The sequence below is a fragment of the Podarcis vaucheri genome (assembly GCF_965113315.1).
Source record: "Podarcis vaucheri genome assembly, chromosome: 12".
NCBI classification, from domain to species: Eukaryota; Metazoa; Chordata; class Lepidosauria; order Squamata; family Lacertidae; genus Podarcis; species Podarcis vaucheri.
Window position 1 is genome coordinate 11,424,537 of NC_138750.1, and position 17,497 is coordinate 11,442,033.

The window sequence follows — 17,497 nt, forward strand, 5'->3', positions numbered from 1 at the left end:
TTAGTTAATGCATCATCTATATTATTACACACTGCCCTGAAGTATGTTTTGTTGAAGGGCAGGTGAGAGATATTTCAAATTAAGTATTGGCCGGTTGCACAATGAAAAGGTGAAAATGCTGTAAGGTGAACTGTGTCCCAGGAGCTAGGTGGTTTTGAGTCTTGGCATTAAAATAAGACTGCGTGGCTGAGCAGTGGCTCAAAACACAGGGTTGTCATAGCGCTACTCCCATGAAAGGGAATAAGGGAAACAGGAACAGTTGCTCCTGAAAGCAAACAGCTCAGTTGCTCAGGCACTGGGAAAAGCTGTGCTTCAGACCTGTTGAATTTCTGCCTGCCACACAAACTGTTGAGGACCCAAGCGACAGGAACGGGAAGGAAACGGCAGCAACCCTACTGCTCGAAATTATTCATCACTGGTTATCATCAACCTTTTTATTCAACCGTCAGTCAGAAAAAAAGTACATTTGTCAATACACAGTTAAAAGCTCCAGGAAAATTTTAGAACTTAGCCAACACTAAAATGGGCTAAACAGATAGCCCCATATCAATACAGTCAATTATAATCTTGCGACGCTTAAAAGCTAAAAAAAGAAATTTGGCCACCAAGGAAGGTATAGCTCTAGTGACGTTATTCAGCAAGTATAAAACCTGGTTTTCTCCGGATAGGAAGCTAGATTGACATAGGAGTGGGTCTATAAAATTATGTCTAAGCTCAGCATAAGAAGGGCGAGTCAAGAGAATGTGTTCGGTGGACTCAACCACACCCATGGCACATTGACAGGTTCTCTGGGCGTATGGTACTCCCCTGTACCTTCCCCACATTATTCATCACTGGTTATCATCACTGGTTACATTCACAGTCTAACTTGGGCGCATTCATAGAATTGTAGAGTTGGAAGGAACCACCAGAGTCATCAGGGCTTCCCAAACTTGGGTCTCCTGCTGTCAATTCCCAGCTAGGGATGATGGGAGTTGTAGACCCCAAGCAGCCGGAGACCCAAATTTGGGAAACACCGACCTCCTGTGTCGGAATTTATTGTCCAGCGTGGGGCTCGAACCCACGACCTGGGGATTAAGAGTCTCCTGCTCTGCCGACGGGGCTATGCTGAGTGCCTTGGAGCGCTGCCGCAATCTGTGTGTGTGTAGGCAGGCAGACATTCAACAGGTTCAGAAGGGCAGCTTTTCCTGGCAATGCCCGAGGAGGAAAGCTTCACCTGTTGGAATCCCGGCAGGGTGGCGCCGGCATCCTGCGCAAAGAACCCCAGCGAGAGGCGGGGTGAGATTTCGGAGCCGGGCGTCGAAGGCAGCAGAGCGGCAGGAGGCAGCCAGGCAGCCTCCGGGGAAACCGACGCCGCCGGGCGGGGCGCCGCCTCCGCGGGGAAGGGCGCAGCCCTCTGGGCGGAAGAGGCGCCGCCTCGCCATCTCGTGCCCGCGTCTGCCGCCAGAGCGCGAGGAGACGGAGGAGGAGGAGGAGAGCGACGGAGGGACCCAGCGCAGCGGGGACCATGCCTGCCGCCGCGCCGCCGCCCCCCTTGCGCCCCGCCGCCGGGCCGGCGCCCTCCTGCGGCTGCCCCTGCGCCCGACACCATCCCGGTGAGTGGTGCCCGCCTCGCGCCCCGTTTCCTCAGCAGGGCAGCGGGGGCGACCCCTTTGCCTCCCCGCCCCTGTGGGACCCCCGTTTCCTCTGCCAGCCCTCCCCCCCCTTCCCGGTTTTATATCAGCTGCGTGAGTTTTTCGCGCGCTCCCCTCGGCGGGAGTTTGGCTGTCCCGCGCGCGCGGCCAACTTGAGACGGGAGAGGGAAACGGGACGAGGGGAAACGTGTGAAAGCCTCGCCCGCCCGCCCGCGCAGGATCCCTTGGAGACCCCACTCTGCCCCCCTACTCTCTACCCAGATCAGTGGCGTAGCGTGGGGGTGCCAGGGGTGCCGGCCGCACCGGGCGCAACATTTGGGGGGCGCGTTTGGCCGGCCCTCCTCAAGGAAGCAGGAACCCCACTGTCCTCGGACCTCCTCCGAAGGCTGGCGGTGGGGCGGAGAGACCTTCTCCCCGCGCCAGCCTTCGGATAGCTGTCCTGAAGACTTGTGGTAGGAGCAGTGGCGTAGCGTGGGGGTGGAGGGGGGCCTGCCGCACCTGGCGCAACATCTGGGGGGGGCGGAAGAGACTCGAGTGCTAAAATCCACGGGTTAGGGGGCGCAAATTACTTGCCTTGCCCCGGGTGCTGAGAACCCACGCTACGCCACTGACCCAGATTGCCCCCCGCTTCTTCCCTCTACCCGCACGCTATCCCTTACCCCACCCCTCTTCCTACCCCCACCCCCTCTTCCTACCCCCCCATCCTACCCTCTACCCCCATTCTACCCCAACCCCTATCCTACCCCCCACCCCTACCTACCTCCACCCTCTCTTACCCTCTACCCTCACCCTACTCCACCCGTCCGCCTACCCCCCTACCCACCCCTCCTCCTCCCCTCTACCCCCTCCCCTCCTCCTCCTCCCCTCTACTCCCTACCCCACCGCACCCCTCCTCCTACCCTTTACCCCCTACCCCCCCTTATCAGCCTCCTTATTGACACCCCCACATTTATTTGCTCTCATTCTGTGTTACCTCAGGTGGTTAACCTGGGGGGTGGGGAGGTGCGTGGTGGAGGATTTTTTTTTTTTTAAAGGGGATCCTTGGCTTCAGCAGGTGGGGGAATACCTGGTAGATCCGCTGATGAGAAACGATCCAGTATGTAAGGCTGTCTTCTGAGTCACTGGGAGAATCTTCTCCTGAAAAGGCAATGCCTTAGCTGGGTATCAACTGATCTCTGTTCTGGGCAGAGCTTGTTTCAATGCAAGAGGTACCACAATACAGTGGTACCTCGGGTTAATAACTTAATTCGTTCTGGAGGTCCATTCTTAACCTGAAACTGTTCTTAACCTGAGGTACCACTTTAGCTACTGGGGCCTCCCGCTTCCGCTGTGCCGCTGCTGCGTGATTTCTGTTCTCATCCTGAAGCAAAGTTCTTAACCCGAGGTACTATTTCTAGGTTAGTGGAGTCTGTAACCTGAAGTGTCTGCAACCCGAGGTACCACTGTAGTTAACAGAATCAGAGAATTGTAGAGTTGGAAGGACCCACGAGGGTCATCTAGTCCAACCCCCTCCAGCGGACGAATATTTTTGCCCAACGTGGGATAGCTAGCTAGCAGGAGTGTCAGCTTGAATAGAATATTGGGGGTTGGGGCATAATCGATTGCATGACGCAGCACACACACACTATTTGAATGGCAATGCCCATCAACTTGGGGGGGGGGTAGCCCCCTCCTGTGCTAGCAAGAAGTGAGCACACTGTCCTGCTGTCATTTCTCCATTTATTGCCCGTGAAAAGTATGGTGCAGTTGCAAAACAGCAGCAACAACAGCAAATTGTGATGTGAACTAAATGTCCGCTTCCTTTCACTGGCTGGGATGGGTGTTGGAAAAAAGTTTTGTATCTTTTTGGTCTTGGGATCTCTAGTATCCTGGGATAGGAGGAACAAAAGAACCCTCCCAGTGTTCCCTGCTTCTTGAAAGCATGTCGGTTCATAACTCTGACTTTCTTCCCCAGGTGGCTGTGAGTGGCGATGAGATACAGTAGTTGTCAAAATTAGGAGAGTAAGTAAGCATGGGCAGAAGGTGGACTTTGTGGTCTCTCGGTGACTTAATGGCCGATAGGGGTAGCGCCACCTGTTGGGATTTTTGCAAAAGGATGCCAGACCAGATGAGTCTTGGCCCGTTCCAGAAAGCCACATCTCTTGTTGCGCCAGATTCCACTCTCAGGAGTCGCTTTACACAAATTAAGTGTTATGGAGATCCTTTATATGTTTTCCTGCTTTATAAAAATTTAAAACGCATCAGTAGACTATGTGGCTGCTGTTTTTTTGGGTCACTGTTTCTCTACCTGCTGCTTATTCTGCTTCCAGGTGATAGGCACAGGATAGGGTAAAATTTCTAAGACTATGCTACTTGCCCATTCTTGATAAGATTTCTTGAAGAAAAGTTTGGAAATGATGGGAATGGGAGAGAAATTTAGAAAAGGCATAGAAGCTATATATAAGGAACAGAAGGCAAAATTGGTAATAAACAACACCACAACAGAATATTTTAGTATATATAAAGGAACTAGACAAGGCTGCCCCCTGTCCCCTCTATTGTTTATAATAGTATTAGAAATATTAAACGAGAGACTGAGGGGGGCAACAGAAGTCACAGGAGTCAGGGTAGGAAAGAGGGAATACAAAATCAAGGCCTTCGCAGATGACATCGTACTAACCTTAGAAGATCCAAAAAACAGCGTAAAAGAAGCTTTACAAAAAATTGATGAATTTGGAGCCGTGGCAGGACTTAAGGTAAATAAAACCAAAACCAAAATGTTAGTTAAAAATGTAACAAAGGAAGAAGTGATAGATCTAGAAAGAAAGACCAAAATTGCGGTAGCTAAGAAAGTGAAATATCTTGGGATCTGGGTTACAGCCAAGAACATAAATCTATACAAGGATAATTACGATGCCACCTGGAGGAGTATAAAGAAAGACATGGAAATTTGGGGGAGGATGAAACTCTCCTTTTTGGGGAGGATAGCTGTTGTTAAAATGAACATTCTGCCTAGAATGTTATTTTTATTCCAAACCATCCCCATACTTAAAGGTCTAAAACAATGTAAAGAGTGGCAGAGAGCCTTGGCAAAGTATATTTGGCAGGGGAAAAGGCCACGGATAAAAATGAAAATTTTGATAGACAAAAAAGAAAGAGGGGGTTTTTCTCTCCCGGACCTAAGCTTATACTATGAAGCGGCTTGTATATATTGGGTAAAAGATTGGATAAAACTGGAGAATAAAGAGCTACTGGACCTGGAAGGCTTTAATAATTGGTACGGATGGCATTCGTACCTTTGGTATGGGAAAGTGAGAGTTCACAAGAGTTTCTTAGACCATATTTTTAGGGGACCATTATATCAAGCATGGGAAAGGAACAAAAACCTCCTTGAAAGAAAAACCCCATGGTGGATTTCACCAATAGAGGCCTTAACGATTAAGAAAATAAATATGGAGGAGATAAACGCCACCTATGAAGAAATGTTAAGAAAAACTGACCAAGGGCCCAAACTCAGACCTTATGAAGAAATAAAAAAATTATTCACTGGTTGGCTGCAATACCACCAGGTGAATGATTTGTTAAAAGAGGATAAGAGGAAGGCGGGTTTTGATGATAAAAAATCAAAATTTAATATAGAAGTAATAGAAGGCAATAATAAGACCCTGTCCAGAATTTATGATATATTACTAGAGTGGTACACCAAAGATGAGGAGGTGAAGGAGGCAATGATTAAATGGGCAATTGACTTTGGTTATAATATTGATTTTGAAAGGTGGATAGAAGTTTGGAATTGTAACATAAAGTTTACAGCATGTATGGCATTGAGAGAAAATATCTGGAAGATGCTATATAGATGGTACCACACCCCTGTGAAATTGGCCAAAATGTATAGATTAAAGGATAAGAGATGCTGGAAATGTGGCGAGGTGGAGGGTGACCTATATCATTTATGGTGGACATGTAAAAAGGTGAAAGGCTTTTGGGAATTAATTTATAATGAACTTAAAAAAATATTTAAGTATACCTTTCCCAAGAGGCCTGAAGCCTTCCTGTTGGGAATGATGGATAAAGAAATTAAAAAGGAAGATAGGACGATATTCCTCTACGCCACCACAGCAGCGAGAATTATGTTGGCACAATATTGGAAAGTGGAATCCATCCCCAACATAAAGGACTGGCAGATTAGAATGGTAAACTATGCTGAGCTTGACAAACTAACAGGTAAAATAAGAGACCAGGATGAACAGAAATTTCTGAAAAATTGGAGTAAATTTTGGAAATATATTGGAATAAATGCTTAAAGTGAATTGACGGGGTTAGAACAATACGACCAGCGAGTGAATTTAAGACTATAGATTGAAAATCAAATACGTAATGGAAGGAGATATTTGATACTTATCAAAAGGATGGAGGGAAGTTCAGATTGTGTGTTTTTCTTTTTTCGGATGTGTGGTTTTTCTTTTTTCTTTCTTTTTTCTTTTGTAATTTTTTCTCTGTATTTTCATATATGTCTGTTTTCCGTGTATAACTTCAATAAAAATGTATTAAAAAAAAAAAAAAAAAAAGAAGCTGCCTTGATCTACCTAGCGACACTGGCAGGCCCTTTCTACAATGACTGACCTTCTACATTCAAAGCAGATGCTCTGTTACTAAGCGATGGGCCTTCTGCAAAGTGTGAATCAATGAGGACCCTTTGCTTGGGAATATTCAGCCTTACTAACTAGGTGTGGGCTGGGAGAGGCACGAATCAGAGCTTGCTGCAGGATCCTGCTCTGTCCTAGAGTTTATTTCTCATCATTAGAGGTCATGCCTGAAAGCCATTGCCTTGGTGGCAAAGTTGTTCTCATGTTGTGAAGGGCAGGGACTGTTTCTGTCAGAAATGCAGGCCTAGGACTCCATCTTTGCAGGATAGTGAATGTAGTTTGTGTGGGATGGATATATCGCATGGATCTATCAGCAAAGTGGTTAAGAGGCTGGTCCTTTTTATGTTGCCTCCAGCTGCTTGCATGTTAAAATGGATATTAATGATGGTGGTTGTGTTCAGCTTTGTGCTTCTTAATGAGTTACTTTTTCCAAACGTTTGTATATCATCCTTTTCAAAACTTGGAAAATATTTAATTAGAGAATCTTGAAGTCGGCTATAGCTGTGGAGGGTGAAATAATTGTGGTAGGAGAATGAGGTGAATATTATTTCAGAGACTTTTTTTTTTTAGTTAAGTTTGCATTCAATGAAAAGCATTACAGTATTCTCATTTTGCCTAGTTTTGAATTCAACAGCTGTATTAAAACTCTTTTTTGTGTGTGGCAAATCTGAGCCAGGGACAGTTGGCCCAGTTCACATGTCACATTAAACTACTGTTTAAAGTTGTTATTTTAATATGAATGTGCCTAGTGCTAATAAATGCTGCTCAGAAGTTCTCACTCTAGTCCTCCCTTCTTGCTGTGTCACCAAGAAACAGCCACTCTGAATTCTTGTGATATCTAAACCTTGACTCATGGTTTGTTTCTCTCCAAGCAAATCATGACTGGTAACCACCAGTTTGTTCTTGGTTTACTGCTTGTAGCTTGAAGAGAAACAAACCATGAGCCAGGGTTCAGACATCACAAGCCAGGTTTTGGGAGAAGAACAGAGTGAGAACTTTTTAGCAGGGTGGGCGAACACATAGATTTTAAATACCTTTTAATGTGAATTTGCAAACGACTGTATGCTTTATTGTGATATGAGAATTGGACCACTGTATTGATGTGTTCTACAAAAAAACACTTATGAAAAACAACTTTTTAAAAAAGTTGTTTTGGCTTGTCTTCATGGTACACATTCCCATGGCCTGTGATGGGAGTTCATTGGAGTTCATGTTAACAACCCTTTTAGCAAATGAGCAAATAATTTATTGTAGGACAAATAGAATCTGGTTTGTGTATACTGTTGGTTGAGTGCATACTGCTATCCATCCTTTTTTGTTAAGAAAGAACAAAGCGAAGACTTTTGATAAAACTCAGACAGGTGTCATTCAATTTGCAGGAATTTGGTGGATTGGAAAAACAACCAAACCTTTCAAAAATCCAAGTTGTTTTAGCGTTATAGGGAAAATCAAGGCTATCTTGATGTTTCAATCAGTGTTTGAAACTCCCATTGTTCTAGGTGCATTTTGCGACAGAGAATTAGCACAAGCAGTTTCTGAGTTCTGGGCGCAGCACTGCGGCTAAGATTTCAGATTAAAACTGCAGAGTGGAAGGAAAAGAGGACCTTTTTCTGCCTCCCCACTTCCAGCTACTCTCTGAAGACTGGAGAAGAGACCCTCTTAAGAATATTAAGGGCGTGGGCAGGGGAAGGACTAGACGACGTGGAAAATGAACATAATATTTTAGCTGCAGTTCATTCATTTTCAGATTTATATTTTTGATATTAAAAAGTGTGCCTAGACATTCCCTTGTTATGCCCCTAACCTAGGTTTAAGGTGCCATTTAGCTCCTAGCTTTCATATTTCTAACACTGGTTTCAATTCTGCTGAAAATAATCATTTTTATGTTTTTAAAGCATGACTTCTAAAATCCAGTAGTTTCAAATGAGAACAGAAAATGCCATAGTGTACTTAAATGAGAAAAGGTTTGGGACTCTACAGTCATTTTTGGAGGGGAAGGAGGGGGCATATTTCCACTCTGCATAAAATGAATGTGTTCTAGTTGCTTGAGAAACAAGCAAACAGCAGACTTTGTGAAGGTGCTAGGGCTCCAGCTGTGTATTTTGTCAGTCATGCATATCTGCCTTTGGAAGACTTAGCTTAGGTTGTTAGTTTTGGCTTTCGCTTTCAGGTTGCCTAGGTTTTAAATGTTGAATGACTGGAAAGGAGTACACAGGGACCAAAGGGAAAGCATTCCACGAAGAAGGGAAGGCGGCTACGATGTGCAGTCTGGGAGCGAGCAGCCTTAGCCTGCAGAACTTCTGCCTGGATCTCTCAACACTGACAGCGTTGTGTTTTAGTTTCTGCCATAGTCCTCCAAAAGTCGAAAAGGAATCTCTCTTTTGGAGCCAGTTGCCCCTTAGCAACTTGTGCGTATGATGTATACATGCTAAGCTCGATACTGTGACGTAGGGAGAGGGTGGAAGCTTAAAATATTATAAATAGATGCCTGAACATTAAAGAATCAAGCTGCATGGATTGTGTTAGTGCAGTGGGCGGATAGTTAACATGAGTTTTATTTCCGTCGAACACTTCATAAAGAAATGCATAACTTTTTCATTATTCGATAGATGTCACCATGAAAGAACCAATGTGAACAGTTAATATGCTTCCTTTTAATATGGTGTTTATGCTGTGCGAATATTTTTGCTCTTGACTTCAGAGCTATGAGTTAAAGGGGGAAAATGCTCCCTTTTTAGAAAGACATCTCCTTTCTAAAAGCTATCCACTTCTCTTTCAGTCCATTACAAGAAATGTGTACTTAATAATAAGAGGCACTATGGAAATTTACTTTGGTATCATGTTAAAATTTAAGTATAGTGCCAATTAGCAAGGGATGGGTTCCTCTCCACAAGACAGAGATGTGGCTATATTCAGGGTCTATGTTATGATCCATCAAGCTAATAATGGTTTGGTGCTTCCCCCTTCTGGGTTTTCTTTTAACAATGCCATAATAGCTGAATTGGACAAACAGTAATTAGTGTTAGTCTTCAAAACGCAATTTGAAACCATGGTTTGAAATAGCAGTGTAAACCAAGGCTTGGACTTGGGAACTGACCATAGCTGCCTTATCAATCACCACTTGAAACTATGGTTAGAACAAATGGAAGAAGAAATTGGCATGTGGGACAGGAAGAAGGATGGAGTCTATGTAGACTCCTTTCTCTTGAGACAGTTCAATTAACAACAAAGAAGAACTGTTGTATGGCATAAGTTTTTTGTGGATTAGAGTCCACAAACTTATCAGAATCTTAGAATGATCCACTTTTGCGAATGTATAATGAGCTTCAGTTGTAGCTTGAAGGGATGGAAAGCTTTGGGGTTTCACCCCTAGACTCCAAGCTTAGAGGTGGCCCAGGCCTCTTCCTTTTGATTTCAGGGGGGGGGGAGTGTCTTGTTCTTATGTTTCTGGAAGAACAAGTGACCGGACACTCAAGGCAGTTGGCCACCCCATTGTTCCTGGCTGTTTCTGATGCATGTGAAAAGACTGGGATGATTAGCAATGGTTTAAAGTGGTTTTGAATTAAAATGTTTTATTACCTTAAAATATAAAAAAAATTACCCTTGCTGTTTTGCACTGAAGTTTGATGACCCAGTCAAATCAATTTCTAGTTACAAGCCCGGATATTTACTTTGTGTCCTGCTTTTGTTGGTGGGAGTTGCCACTGTTTTCACCTCTCTCTCTCTCTCCCCCCCCCCCTCTCAGCAAGGTACTTGCCTTTTCAAATATACCAACACATTCCTTTTTTTGTTCTCGGAAAAAGCTATGCAAGGAATGGCAATTCACTCATAATGGATTGAGTAGGAGGGTGCTTGAGATTTGTTGAGGCAGACAGAGGGAAATCTGAAGAAAAAGAAGTTGTAGTAGATCAGTTTGCAGATGGCTTTTTACATGATCTGTTATTCCAAAATTTGTTGTTGGCATCTGTCTGTGTTGGGACGCGGGTGGCGCTGTGGGTTAAACCACAGAGGCTAGGACTTGCTGATCAGAAAGTTGGCGGTTCGAATCCCCATGACGGGGTGAGCTCTCATTGTTCAGTCCCAGCTCCTGCCAACCTGACAGTTCGATAGCACGTCAAAGTGCAAGTAGATAAATAGGTACCGCTCCGGCGGGAAGGTAAACGGCGTTTCCATGCGCTGCTCTGGTTCACCAGATGCGGCTTAGTCATGCTGGCCACATGACCCGGAAGCTGTACACGGGCTCCCTCGGCCAGTAAAGCAAGATGAGCGCCGCAACCCCAGAGTCGGTCACGACTGGACCTAATGGTCAGGGGTCCCTTTACTTTCACCTTAGCCTCTTCTCCTCCTCCCAAATATATCCCACAAGGCAGCGGAGGCTTAGGATCAGAGTTTTCCTTCTCCTAGATGGACTCCCTTCCCAGGTTGATGAGCCCCACCTGCCCCTCACTTCCCTCTATAACGTGCAGAAACCACCTTCTTGACCATTGAACCCACTTGGTCTATTCATTCTCCAGAGCCTGTCTTTGCATGCAGGGAAAGTCCCTGACTCAGTAAGGGTTTGAGACCTATCGGCTACGCTCACCTGGTTTAGCTGGCCAGTGGAAGCCGTTCCCAAGATGTGACCACTGTCGCATGCTAACAGCTTCTAAGAGCCACAGGTGAGAGCTGAGTGCAGAGTGAATGACCAAAATAATTGTGCCTTAACTAGCATCTGACCTTGTTTACAAGGGCTGATAAAAAAGTGGAGGAAAGCTTTCAGAATAAATAGTGGTGGCTTGGCCATTACCTTAGATGTGCAGAGATAAGCCAAACAGGTGCTAGGTTTAGAATGATGCCTAGTACCAACTCCAGCACCTTGTCTTTCACCACCCTACCTGGAGATGACAGAAACCAAATGTATGGGCCATGATAAAGAGACTTAGTGGTTTTTAATGGTAGGTGATGTTGCTGTGTTGTATTATATTATCTTTGTACATCGATTCATTTCTTGGAGTTAAGAATAAGACTAGGATAAATTGTGTTTGCTGAGCCCGTATTTTATACAGTCTGTATATGATGTTTGTTTGTTAATGTGTGGTGTGTTATGCCTAATAAAGGATTTTGAATTGAATTGAATTAGAAACCAAATGTATTGCATGCACAATATGTTCTCCGTTATGGGGTCTTTCCCCACACCTTATGATTAAAGGTATAAATAAATATGAAGTAAGGGCTTGTGCCTTTCTGCATATGCATATGTAGCCATATTCTGCAAACACCGAAGAATAAATGTGATTGCTAGAATGTGCTGTTGGCACAGCAATTGGGGCCTGTTGGTTCTCTTCCTTTTCCTTAACCTGGGCATTTTAACGCAACAGACTTTGTGCTTGTTTCTTGCTGACTGCCACCCACGTAATAGAAAATTATGGAAGTCAGTAAAATAAAATAAAAATAAAATCACAACCTGACTCCCTCTGGCGTCACAAGAGCAAGATTATGCCACTTAGCGCCCCCCCCCCATCTCTCACTTAACATTTGTGATCTCTGAATAATTTTTGTATCCCTTGAGGGGTGGTCTATATCACCCTTTAAATGTAATTAGCCATAGAACAATGCAGGGTGCTGAACAGACTCACTGCTCCTGTTTTAACAAAAAAAAACCCAAAGCCCCAAAGCCAGAGAGGCAGTCTGACTCAAGGCAGGCTTCCTGTGTTCCCTTTACTTAAATAGTTTATTGAATTATATACAGTCTATGGTGTCTGAAAGTTGTTTATCTTACCTAGGAATAATTTGCTTCACTGTAAATTAAAATAGAACATTTCCTGACTTCCTTCTGTTCCTAGTATAATTTTATTTAGTCCAATTATGGCGCTAATGTGAGCAATTACCTATATGCATAAAGGAGGCTTTCAGTAATCCTTGTGAAAATGATCTGTCACTCAAGCAGCTTATTTGCAGAATTCTGAGGTCTAGCAACAATAAAACCACAAAGTTAAGAGAGAGATTACAAACCCAGCACAATAAAACAAGCTCAGTATAATACTGTGTACAGCACAGAACTGAAAACACCTGCAGGGACAGACTTTGGTAATATGGTGTCCTGAGAAGACAAAATTTGGCGTGTCCTGCATCCCCTACCAATATTTCTTATTTTCACAATTATTCCTTTCGGTTCAGTTGCTTTTAAAAAGGATCATATTAATAGGTACCCAGATAAATATAGGTGGTGTTGTTTATTTTATTTTATTTTATTTTATTTTGCTTTGCTTTGCACCCCCTTGACTGGGTGCCCTGTGTGTGCGAACCACTTTCACTATCCTAAATCTGGCGAAGAACACCCATGAAATGTGTACATCAAAACTGCCAGCTGTATCATGGGGACTTCAGAATCAAGTTCTTAAAAGACCCTGGAGAACAGAAGAGTCTTAGCTTAGTGCTAAGAAGGCAACAGTTGGGGAACTTTGCTGTGGGACGCATTCCATCGTTGAGGGGCTGCTACTGAAAAGGCCTTAAAACTGGGAAACATCATCTGTTTGGGTAGAAGGCACAATCTATAGTTTTCTTATAATATGAATATTCCTGTTTTAACAAATGCGTTCTTTTTGTGTACAAATATGTTAACGTTAAAGCCTGTTTTCAATATTGGCAGATGTTTTTATTCAGGCTGTCCCTTGAGATAAAATCTGTTCCCCCTGCAGAAATGATCAATTACTTGTCCTGGTCGTATAAAATTAAGTCGGTCTTGTTCAGTGCATAAGGAGCTGATAGATCTGGGGGAGTATTAAGACCGCTTTGCAAGTTAATGCATAACATTGATTTCCCTTTGTAAGCTGCCTTTTTAGCAGCGTTTGATCTGTATCTCCAGTATTTAACCACTTAGTCCACTTAGAAACAAATTTATTTTGGGAGTTACACTTCAGTTCTCAGCAGGTATTACAAGAATGCCTTGCTTTGGTCTCTTAAGGGTGATGTAGTTGGGACTCTCTTAACAAGAAATCTTGAATGGGCCGCAGAATCACATGCTCACTACCTGTGCAGATCAAATTTCCATCCTAAGATTCTTAAACAAGGATTTTGAGCTATACTGGTTACGCAGCAAGCTTGTGGCCAAAATACAGTGGTACCTCGGGTTAAGTACTTAATTCGTTCCGGAGGTCCGTACTTAACGTGAAACTGTTCTTAACCTGAAGCACCACTTTAGCTAATGGGGCCTCCTGCTGCTGCTACGCCGCTGGAGCACGATTTCTGTTCTCATCCTGAAGCAAAGTGCTTAACCTGAAGCACTATTTCTGGGTTAGCGGAGTGTGTAACCTGAAGTGTATGTAACCTGAAGCGTATGTAACCCGAGGTACCACTGTAAGCAGTCTGGCAACCATGGAATTTGCTTGGTCACTTGAATTTTTTTCTTGCCTCACTTGCATTCTGAAGAGTGCTCAAGGCTTGGGGGTTAACCACTTGTAAACTGGTCATCTGCATTAGCGATCCAGGACACATGATAAAAGAACAGAGGAGGTATATTCCCTGAACTATAGAGTCTTGTGAGTAGAGTTGTCTTTAAAGAACCAGGTTTTCAGATTAGAAGTTTAATAATATTTCAGATTAGTGTTGCACATGGGGTGTGTGTGTGTGTATTGAAAGGTTTAAATATTTGCTTATGTCTAGCACTTGTAACATTCAGTTATTCTTTCCTGTTTCAATAATAACATAAAATGTAAATGTAGTCTAGACTTCATTTCAGACCGAGGAGATGTCTGCTGAAATATGCAGGACAGAGGGGAAGGCTAAAGATGGGATTTTGCTCTCCAGCATCAGCCATGTGGCAAATTGGTACATCTGCATTTGCCCTTGGGCAGCCTTAACCACAGTTAGAGCAGATGCGCTTCCACCTTCTGCTTTAATCACAGTTAAGGAAGTGGATGCAACTCTCTGGTCTGCTCCGGTTTCTTAAATTTGATTGACACCCAGCATTAAATTGGTACAGAGCTACAAGAGACAAGACTGAAGCAGTGAATTGAACTGTTTTGGCAGGTTCAGGTTACAATGAACTCTTCTTCAGACAGGAGTTAGTCTCAGGTTATACTAGTAACCTCTCAAGCTCTCAACACAGATGGTTTCCCCCGCCTTCCAGACCCTGGACAAATCTGGATTTATCCATTGCAGAATGGTTAGCTTAGGTAAGTAAATACGTGCAGGGAAGTATCTATCTTAAATTTGATCTTGGAAAACTGTGGGTTAGGTGGGAAGCCCCACATTGCGTGAAATCTTGATGTCTTGGTTGTGTTCATAAGCTGCTGCAAAACCAGTTGTACTAATTCTGTATCTGCATACTAAATAGGGCATTCTTAGATGGATAAAAGTATATTTGAGCTCTCAGATTTGCTCCTGTGTGCATTTCCCTCCATTTTAATAATTTTATATTAAATTTAAAAATTTAAAACCTTAATTTTTGCTTCCTTAAGTCCCTCATTGCTGGCTTTTATTTCTGCTTGCTGACCTAGGCTAAGAAGGCAGGATTCCATTTCTAAGGTGCCGGTAAACAATGCCAGTGTGAAATTCACGTGCTGTAAAAGGATGCCTGTGGTCACATTTTGTTTCCATCTGACTAATTCAATACACTTGCTGTGTAGTGTCCTGCCTTCTTTGCTCCCCCTTCCTGTACAGTCTCGTGCACACACAGTGTACATTGGCCTTGCAAGTTGCCGTTGTGAATAATTTACTTTAAGGAACAAGAGATCGAAGTCAATACAGTTCTAAAAGACTCAAGTTACACCTTACAGATAATGGCTACTTGCGCATTGCAAACCTGTGTACGTTTACGCAAGGGAGCCATGTCGTAAGAAGGGCTGTTCTGAACTGTGCTCAGCTGAGGCATACATATGCCAGTGTGTCCTTCCTTTAGCCTGCTTTTACACATACTTGTATGCAGTGATTTGTGGGTCTGTCATACTGCATACCTTTGTGTACTATAATTTTAGTATCGTTGGGATTAATGCACTAACTTTAGTTGGGGAAGGGGCAAGAATCAAAGTCATTTGCAATTTAGTCACCAGCCTCGTAAATTAGCCGATGAAAGGTCTTTTGCATGATAAGGAAATAAATAACGGACCACTGGTGATATAAATTCAAACGTCGTTTTTTGGTAGCTATGCTCTTTCAAAGGCCTTGTGCATAATAAGAATGTGTTTTGAAGGGTTTTTCTACCTGAGAAACTATTAGTAATAGAAATTCCCCCCCTCTCTAAATCTAACAAAGCCTCTCTTCCCCTGACCCCACCTTCAATGAATTGGAGCAGGAATATAAAGGACTGGCTTCGCTGTTTTAAAAACAAAATGGCATGTCTGGCTCAAAATAGTTATCCTTGTGCCCCAGCGCACGTGCTGGGTTCCACCCAACTTTTGGGGGGCTTGTTGCACATGTGTGATGTCACGTGTTGGAAGGGGGACCAGCAGGGTCCGTTGTGGCCACAAGGAAGGCCCGATGGGGACCGCTGTGGGAGGGCCCAGCGGAGACTACCGCAGCTATGCGGGACCTGCTCCCCTGCTTGAATTTTTGGGGGTGCCTCAATCTCCCCAGTCCCCCCGATGGCACCCCAGTACCTGGTAGAATTTTTTGCATGTATTTGAGCAGGAGTCTCAAGTGATTCAAGAAAGTCATGCAAGAAATGCCCAGAGTGTCTTCCTGTTTGTAAGGCTTCCTCTGTCTGTTGGGTATGTCTTTCAAACTTTTATACTCTTTGTGAGAAACGTTGGCAAGCCTAGGTGAACTGATATTTTTGGCCTCAATTTAAGGCCCTCTTTGGGACCTTTTAACATACGTACAATGAACATGCGGGATGAAGAAGTTTCACCCCTTAAGACTGTACATTCGGACTTCTCTGCGTAATCGGGAACTTGGTGAAAGTCAAAGCTCCCGATTGTGTATAGAGGTACCTACTTGCATTTACTTGTGTGCTCACAGGTGCTCTTCAGATTTTTAAATGTACATGCTTAGGTGCGAGGTGGAGTCTTGCCGCCATATTCCTCTTCTCCAACCCATGCACATTGGTCAGACTACACTGAAAATCTGAAGAGGGTTCATGTATTGACTTAGCACATATTAAAGTTGGGGTATGTAATTCAAATATGGGTGTTATGCCTAGGCTGTGAGGGATAAAGTATTTCTCTTTTGAGAACCATGTTTATGAATTCTTATTACAGATAGGTAGCCGTGTTGGTCTGCCATAGTCAAAATAAAAAAATTCCTTCCAGTAGCACCTTAAAGACCAACTAAGTTAGTTCTTGGTATGATTCATGCACATGAAAGCCCATACCAAGAACTAACTTAGTTGGTCTTTAAGGTGCTACTGGAAGGAATTTTTTAATTTTGACTCTGAATTCTTAGGTTTTTTTGCATGTATCCCCCTCAACAAAAATCATATACACTACACTACATTTGAGAAGAGAAGCCAAATTCTGCAGCCAGTATAAAACGTACACATGGATTTGCTTGAATTTTCTGATTTTGCATTGTCTATTCCATAGTTTTTGCTGCTTGGCACCATTTATTCTTTTGGTCATGTGTAGGAACAATAATTTATAAGAGACAGTAAAACCTCACCCTCCCTGTAGAGAAGTGTGTTCAACAACTTACATTCAATTAATTTATTAAACCAGTCAATGTGTATCTCAAGCAGAGTTACACAGACTTCCCTGGCTTCAAACGTCTCCAGGCATTACAGAAACTCTCTCAGATATAACTTCACAAACAAAGAGGCTACCGGTTTTTGTGTGTGTGCTATTGTGAAAATGTAGCATTACCTCCATGGGCAATGTTCTTAAACTTTTGTCGTTAGCCCTTTTAAATAGGAGTGTGTTCTGATCAGGACTAATACTGACATACCAGTGTACAGCTGGGTTCATAATATTTTGCATGTGTCCCAGTTCTCCAAATGATGAGAACTCAAGGGGCACAGTGTACGCAGGTCCTATTCCCTTGGAACGAGGTCACTGGAGGAGACTTTCTAGTGTTTGTGGCGTTTGTGTTGGTGATTTATATACACATATATACAGGCTGAGCATAGGGGAATATATACCACTTAACACAAGCAAATGCCCTAAATTCACTGCTCCCTCTTCAAATTCCAAGTGAAACCACAAACTCCTGTCGGATCATTGCATAAAGCAGTCCACCTTTTTCTCTCATCTTAATTTAACTAAACTGCTTCTTCCAAACAGACACTGAGTTTGCGCATTCTGCAGCCAATTTCCAAATTGTTCTCCC

At 43.5% G+C, this 17,497-nt stretch overlaps 1 protein-coding gene across 2 annotated transcripts in view; it reads left to right on the top strand.

Moving 5' to 3' along the window:
- Window positions 1–1,492: 1,492 nt before the first annotated feature.
- DCLK3 (doublecortin like kinase 3) overlaps window positions 1,493–17,497 on the top strand; it is a 31,203-nt gene continuing 15,198 nt past the window's right edge. Inside the window, exon 1 of one of the 2 annotated variants that reach the window (XM_082192797.1) lies at window positions 1,493–1,595. In XM_082192797.1, coding sequence (XP_082048923.1) covers window positions 1,508–1,595 — 88 coding nt within the window. In that variant the 5' untranslated portion in view covers window positions 1,493–1,507. Of the gene's footprint in view, window positions 1,596–14,384; window positions 14,413–17,497 lie in introns of those variants that run through there. The other variant, XM_082192798.1, reaches the window with a different exon arrangement.